Source organism: Lipotes vexillifer, unplaced genomic scaffold (genome assembly GCF_000442215.2).
Source record: "Lipotes vexillifer unplaced genomic scaffold, Lipotes_vexillifer_v1.1 scaffold860, whole genome shotgun sequence".
NCBI lineage: Eukaryota > Metazoa > Chordata > Mammalia > Artiodactyla > Lipotidae > Lipotes > Lipotes vexillifer.
Window position 1 is genome coordinate 591,257 of NW_006789568.1, and position 7,167 is coordinate 598,423.

Consider the following 7,167-nt stretch of genomic DNA (forward strand, 5'->3'; position numbering starts at 1 on the left):
GGGGGTAGGTCGCTCTGTGGAAGTCAGGGGTGGAGCCTCCTGGTTCCTGGTCACCCATCTCAGCCGCCTGCGCTGTAGTCTCAGCCTGGACCTGGTCGTGACTTGGGAGTGCTCCACATTAGAGATTTAAAACTCAGACACCTCTTCTTGAAGCAGATCTGACGTCCCCCCAGAGCCTTTTTTTTTTTTTCTAGATTGGCAGCATCATTAAGGTGTATTTTACATACCACAAAATTTACCCGTTTTAAGTGTACAATTCAATGATTTTTGGTATATTTACCGAGTTGTACAACCATCACCACAGTCTAATTTTAGAACATTTCCATCACCACAGAAAGAAACTTCATGCCTATTTGCAGTCACTTTTCATTCTTATCCCTCGCCCCAGGTAACCACCACTCTGTTTTCTGTAGATTTACCTGTACTGGTGTGGTCTTTTGTGACTGGCTTCTTTCACTTGGCATAATGTTTTTGAGGTTCATACAAGTAGCATGTACCTGTACTTTGTTCCTTTGTGTTGCCGAATAACATTCCATTACGTGGACAGACCACATTTTGTGTATTCATTCATCAGTTGATGATATCTCGGTTGTTTCTACTTTTTGGCTATTACGCATAATGCTGCTATGAACATTTGCATACACGTCTTTGTGTAGACCCATGTTTTCTTTTCTCCTGAGTAGGTATCTAGGAGTGGAATTGCTGGGTCATATGCTAATTCTTCCAGAATCCATATTCCCTGATGACCACCTGACTTTCTCGTTGACTACTAAGAATTTTAGTACCTTGAGTCCCTAACTTTTTCTGTCAGTCCCTAACTTTTTCTTACCACCAGATGTGGTTAACATCTGACTGACTCTCACTAATAAACTAAAACCTGAAAAGGGACATATTCTAAGTGTGTATGTGTTTTGTGGGAGGAAAGCTGTAGGTATGTAGTTCCTACTATTTGCCATGTCCCTGCTGATGAGAATTTCTTGTTCTACCTAATATATGAATTGAAAGAACTATAAATAATCTCCAGAGTTGTTACTTCCTCAGATCATAGGAACATGTTTCTGTTTGTTTATAAAGATGATTTAGCTTGATGTTGACTGTATTTGAAAAACTTTTAGAAATTTAATAACTGTAGTTACTGTAGCACTTAGTCCCGTCGATTCTTAAGGTTGACGTGATAACATCCACTGTTACACATTATGATGAGGCATTGGATTTTGTAAGATTTTACACCTGGACCTTGGGTAGAAAATAATTCCATATAAATTGTATTACCCAGGTTACTAAACTAGCCTTACTCTGTAGAGATCTGAATCAAAATGGTATCGAGCTGGTTTTATATGAGCTGGTCTTCTTTTTTGTGTGTGTTTGTTTACTTTTACATAGCTCAGAGTGCCTAAACTACATTATATAGACTAGACTTCAGGTAAAAATCTGTTTGTCAGTGAACCATTTCTATGACTCTGTTTCCTGGGTTAAGTAGACCAAAAGCTATCAATAAATATTTATTAAGTATTTGAAGTAATACGCTGCTAATTCTAAATATTGAAAAGGAAACTTTCAGAGTAGGAAGTCTCCTTACTGCCTTATTTTTCTTTAAACCTTTAATAATATCCCTAAAAGGTAAAGAATTTATTGTTGTAGTTTCTGTTGTACAGGTCTAACAGTAAGATATTCGCCAGGGTCCGTAACTTCTGTAAAGTTTCTTTTCTGATAGGCATTCACACTACTATGTACTGTCACATGAAAGGTTTCTTGCTAACTCCCTGCAGGCTGTTTCATCCTAGGCGCCCACTGCAGACAGCAATGATTCAAGATGGCCTCATCTTCTGGCTGATTGACGTCTTGGAGGAGCCTGACTGCCTGTCAGACTACACGCTCGAGTACTCGGTGGCCCTGCTCATGAACCTCTGCCTCCGGAGCACAGGTCTCACTGTTGCCGTCCCCCTGCCCCCAGGCTCTGGAGTACCCACGAGCCTGATGTGGTCTGCCTTTCGTCTCCCTCCCAGAAAACTCAAAACAGAAAAAGAGTGTGAAGCATGTCCAGCTAGGTATAAAGCTATTGAATCCCTAAAGCCAAAATACCACTCTGGCCTTGGAAAGAATAATTTATATATATATATATGTATGTGTATATATATATATACATATATATATATATATATATGTATATATATATATGCAGTAACCACATTAAGAAGAGATTGAATTACATTACGTTTTTCTTCATTTTCATTGCATTATTCAAAGGTAGGAAGTGAAGAATTATGATCTGTTTTATCTGAAGACAGAGAAGTATGTTCCCAAGATTCCACAGGATTAAGTTGGTGACAGAGCAGCGACATTAAACCAGGCTTCCTGCTCTTAATCACAGTCGCCTTCCCCACTCCACCTCGTACAGACAGCGATTCCCATGTGACATCTCAGCTCATTTATGTCTTGATCAGTAAAGGGAGTGATTTTAGCTTTCCTGCAGGTTCCAACCCACTTAAATGATCTGTTCCCTGGGATGGAAGAAGCTTCCTTGGAGAGGTGCCACGTCCGGCCCATGGCTGACCTCTGACCTCTGTCTGAGAAGGTGTTGAGAAGGTGTTGGGAGAAGGTTACCTGGATAAATAGCTCAGGGATATTTGTTAGAAGCTCCTTCACCCTCAGACGCCTTGGAATCTGAACCACCTAACTGTGTGTTGTTGACTGACTAAATGACTTACTTCTATCTTCTCTTTTAAACAAATAGCATATGCAAATTTCCTACCTTTAAAACATTTATCAGATTATAATCGGCTTTTCTTTATTATCATCAGTTTATTTGCAGTGATTGTCATGATGATGTTTGGGATTCCTGAAATAGCTGGAGGATCTTTAAGTGATGGCGTGTGCACTTGGGGGGAGAGCATGGCCCTTGGCTCGTCCGTGCTTTCAGTGCAGTGAACAGCTCTGACCTCCTGAATAATAAGAACCGCCGCCACTTACTGAGCACTGGGAGTGTGCCGCCCTATACTGAGCTGCCAGGACTTCCCTGGCCGTCCAGTGTTTAAGACTCCATGCTTCCAATGCAGGGGGCGCAGGTTCGATCCCTGGTCGGGGAACTAAGGTCCCACATGCCGTGGCGCTCGGCCAAAAAAACCCCGAAAAACTGATGCTCTCTTTCTGTCTCATGCTCCTGTCTCCTTTTCTCATATTGCTTTGGGAAACTTTAGTGTTCACGTCCTGAGATACACTGAGCTACTTAGTTCTACATCGCCCTTTGAGGCGGACATTATAATCCCCAAGGGACCCCAGAGGAAGAAATTGGGCCCCAAGTCGGTGAAGTGACTCACCCAAGGTCACACAGCTCACAGGCAGAGGAGCCAAGGTTCATATTCAAGCCTGCCTGACCTGAAACTGTGCCTCTGAGTTTAGACATGTCCCGTTTTGTTTCTCTCTTTTTCTCCTAAAGGGAAGAACATGTGTGCCAAGGTGGCGGGCCTCGTGCTGAAAGTTCTTTCGGATCTGCTCGGCCATGAAAACCGCGAGGTACCCAGTCAGCGCCGTAAGCCCCGGGCTTGGGGGAGGGTGGCCTGGGGTACTTAACTGCACTTGCCCTCTTCCAAGTATTTGTATAAGCTACATCAGAGCTTTTATCATTTTTAAATTCTGGAACCCAGAGCAGGCGGCTGTTCCCTGGCTTCCCGTTTGTGAGCACAACTGCCGTTCGCTGGCCTGTACTGCTCCCTCCCGGGGGTTATTTTTTCCTCCTGGTCATCTCCCCCTGCTTCACTCCTCCCCCCATGTTGACACTCCTCTGTTGGGTTTAATATATGTCCATGGACATGTATGTAACCTGAAAATATATTTAATATTATGGGTGTGTTCAATTTGTATAAATAACATTGCCCTCTAAATCTCATCCTTTTCTTCCATTTTCACCATGTCTTTAGGACCTTTCTCTGTTGCTTTCTGTGCGCCTAGGTCCTTAACTCTTGCTGCTGCACAGCAGCCCCTTGTTGGCAGCCCTGCCATTTCACTTATCCAGTCCCCTGGGGTGCCCCGTTTGCTTGCCTTCACCCCTCTGTACCACAGCCGTCCTCAGCGGACGTGGCCGCACTTCCCCCTCGAGGGCCCGAGCCGGAGCTTCCCTGGGGCGTAGACACTCGTCACTGCTGGCTCACCCCATATGTCAGTCTTGGGTCAGAGTCCTGCAGAACTGTCCGCAGGATGGCCGTCCTGGCTTTTGCTCTCATCCATGTGGTGTTCTAGCCAATGGGAGGCAAGCCCTTTTTAAATAAAATAGAGGTCTGGATCAGCTAACACACACTATGATTATTCTCTCACCCGCTTTCTACAAATGCCTTTGTGGAAACCATGACATCACTTTGCACCTGAAGCCAAAACCTCCACAAAGATCTGCCCTCTTTCGCCAGCTCTTGATATACGTTAAGAGTCAAACAGAGAAAAAGCCAACAGGAAAAAAAGGATAAAGTGTATAAATGGACAGTTTACAGAACAGTAAATCTTGATGGTCTGTAAATATGAAAAGCTCTTCAATTTTGCTAGTAGTCAGGGAAATGAAAATAAACACAACTGTAGGATGTCTTCTCTTACCCATTAGATTAGCAGAAATGAAAAGTGGTAATAAATCCAGTTCTGGAAAAGAGTGGTGGGAAATGAGACCTCCCCCATTACTGCGGAGAGTGTATGTAGCATGCAGTCCACTCGAAAGGGAAAGCCCATTTATCAGGCGGCTGCCATGTACCATGTCCTGTCTGGCTTGATGTTAGGGTTACTTATGTGAGTAAAACATGGGTCCTGTCCCTGAAGAGCTCATGGAGAGACATTATAAGTTAAAAAAGATACTAAATCCTGGGAGTTAGCTGGTGGCCTAGGGGTTAGGATTCTGGGCTTTCACTGTCGTGGCCCGGGTTTAATCCCTGGTCAGGGAACTGAGATCCTGCAAGCCGCGCAGGGCAGCAGATAAATAAATAAATACTGAATCCAGCGCAGAAGCGGAGGGAGGTATGTACAGGGAGCAGAGCAGCCTGTCTGGGGGCTTAGGAAAGGCTTCCTCTGAGGTATGTCTGAGCTGAGTTTTATTTTTTAATTATTTGTTTATTTATTTATTTATTTTTGGCCTCACCGTGCGGCCTGTGGGATCTTAGTTCCCTGACCAGGGATTGAACCCGCACCCCTTTGCATTGGAAGCGCGGAGTCTTAACCGCTGGACTGCCAGGGAAGCCCCTGAGCTGAGTTTTAAAGGATGAACCATAGGTTTCCAGATAGACATATATGGGAAGAGCATTCCCAGCAAGATGAGCTGCTAGAACCAGGCCAGGGCACGTCACCGCGTGCTGTCGGGGGGGCGGCAGGGGGCAGTCCCTTAAGTGGAATCTGTGTAGTGTGAATTCCAAGTGGCAGGAAGGAAGGAGCAGAGGAAGATGATATAGAGGCCAGACCTTGAAGGGCCCTGTGTCCTACAGTAAGGAGTTAGGACTTTCCAGGTAGTTTCTACGGAAGGTTCCCGAGGTCGGGGGAGGGATGATTTGGCCCATGCTGTAGAATCTTGGCAATGATATGATGGTTGGGTTAAAGTGTGAACAGAGAAGGCAGAGAGACCCTTTTGGAGGTCTCATGTAGCCTAGGTCATGGGCGATGATGTCTGAACAAGGACTGTAGCGGCACCTATGGAAAAGATGGGTTCCCACTAAAGATGGCTTGGAGACCCAACAATGGAGGGTAAGAAGAGAGAGCAGTCAGTGATGCCTCCAAAGGTTCTAGCCTGAGTCATCAGGATGACATTAATTCAGCAATGACGTTTAACGGGAGTAAACTTCGGGAGAGAACGATGCCCTTGGTTTTAAACTCTTAGTTTTAGCTGTTGCCCTGGGGCGTGCCAGTGGAGATGTCTGTCATTTGGAGACCTGCATCCTGGAGCTCAGGGAGCTGTGAAGGTGGCAGTGGTCGCCAGCCAGGCTGTTCTCAAGGGTAGTGTGTGATGTTTGGGTTGTATGGTATTTGAGAACCTGAAAATGACTGTTTTTTCTCCCCTTAAAGATACAGCCGTATGTGAATGGAGCTCTGTACAGCATCCTTTCTGTCCCGTCCATTCGTGAAGAAGCAAGAGCAGTGGTAAGAAAACGTGCCGTGGGATTGGCCAGCTTCTGTCAGTGCCATGTTCAGAGGCTATTAGAATAAGGGGTTCCTGACGGGGCCCCAGGGAAGGGCTTCAGATAGCTTCTGAACTCCCTGAAACTGTATCCCAAATACATATTTGCAGTTTTCTGGGGAGAGAGTTTGTGGTTTTTATCAGATTCTCAAGGGATCCCAGCCGACAGGATTAAGAATCACAGCATTAGAAGTTCCTAGAAGGTTTATTTTTTGGAAAGTTGTAGACATTTTTTAAAATTTAAGTGACTCGGGCTTCCCTGGTGGCGCAGTGGTTGAGGGTCCATCTGCCGATGCAGGGGACACGGGTTTGTGCCCCGGTCCGGGAAGATCCCACGTGCCGCGGAGCGGCTGGGCCCGTGAGCCATGGCCGCTGAGCCTGCGCATCCGGATCCTGTGCTCCACAACGGGAGAGGCCACAACAGTGAGAGGCCCGCGTACCGCAAAAAAAAAAAAAAAAAAAAAAAAAAAATTTAAGTGACTCATTTTAATTGGGGGCTTTGGGAATGCTTATGGATTTCATAGTAGGAGAAACTTAGCAAGAAAATGATGAAATGGAGAAAATCATCACCCAAATTCACCTCCAGGCTTCCTGGAGGAATTGTGGCAGTGAGACCTGGGGCAATCAAAACACTCCTCTAATCTGCAGGCATTCTGATAGCAACCAGGTGGAACAGATAAAACTGATAAAACTGTCTGGTTGGAAAAGAGTTAACTGAACGTTTAATGTGTTTACTTTAGTGTTTATATTGGAAGCATAAAACAAACCTCAGGTGATTGGCATCTTCTTTTGAGATGACAGACGTTTCTAGATCTAATCAAAACCATTGGAGTTGGTCTTCCCTGGTGGCGCAGTGGTTGAGAGTCCGCCTGCTGATGCAGGGGACATGGGTTCGTGCCCCGGTCTGGGGAGATCCCACATGCCGCGGAGTGGCTGGGCCCGTGAGCCATGGCCGCTGAGCCTGCGCGTCCGGAGCCTGTGCTCCGCAACAGGAGGGGCCACAGCAGTGAGAGGCCCGCGTACCGCAA

The 7,167-nt window shown here is 45.7% G+C and overlaps 1 protein-coding gene across 2 annotated transcripts in view; it reads left to right on the plus strand.

Moving 5' to 3' along the window:
- Nucleotides 1–7,167, plus strand: part of ARMC9 (armadillo repeat containing 9) — a 142,656-nt gene that overhangs the window by 60,753 nt on the left and 74,736 nt on the right. For both annotated transcript variants that reach the window (XM_007462743.1, XM_007462742.1), the window contains 3 exons: nt 1,785–1,924; nt 3,437–3,513; nt 6,028–6,102. In XM_007462743.1, coding sequence (XP_007462805.1) covers nt 1,785–1,924; nt 3,437–3,513; nt 6,028–6,102 — 292 coding nt within the window. The remainder of the gene's footprint in view (nt 1–1,784; nt 1,925–3,436; nt 3,514–6,027; nt 6,103–7,167) is intronic.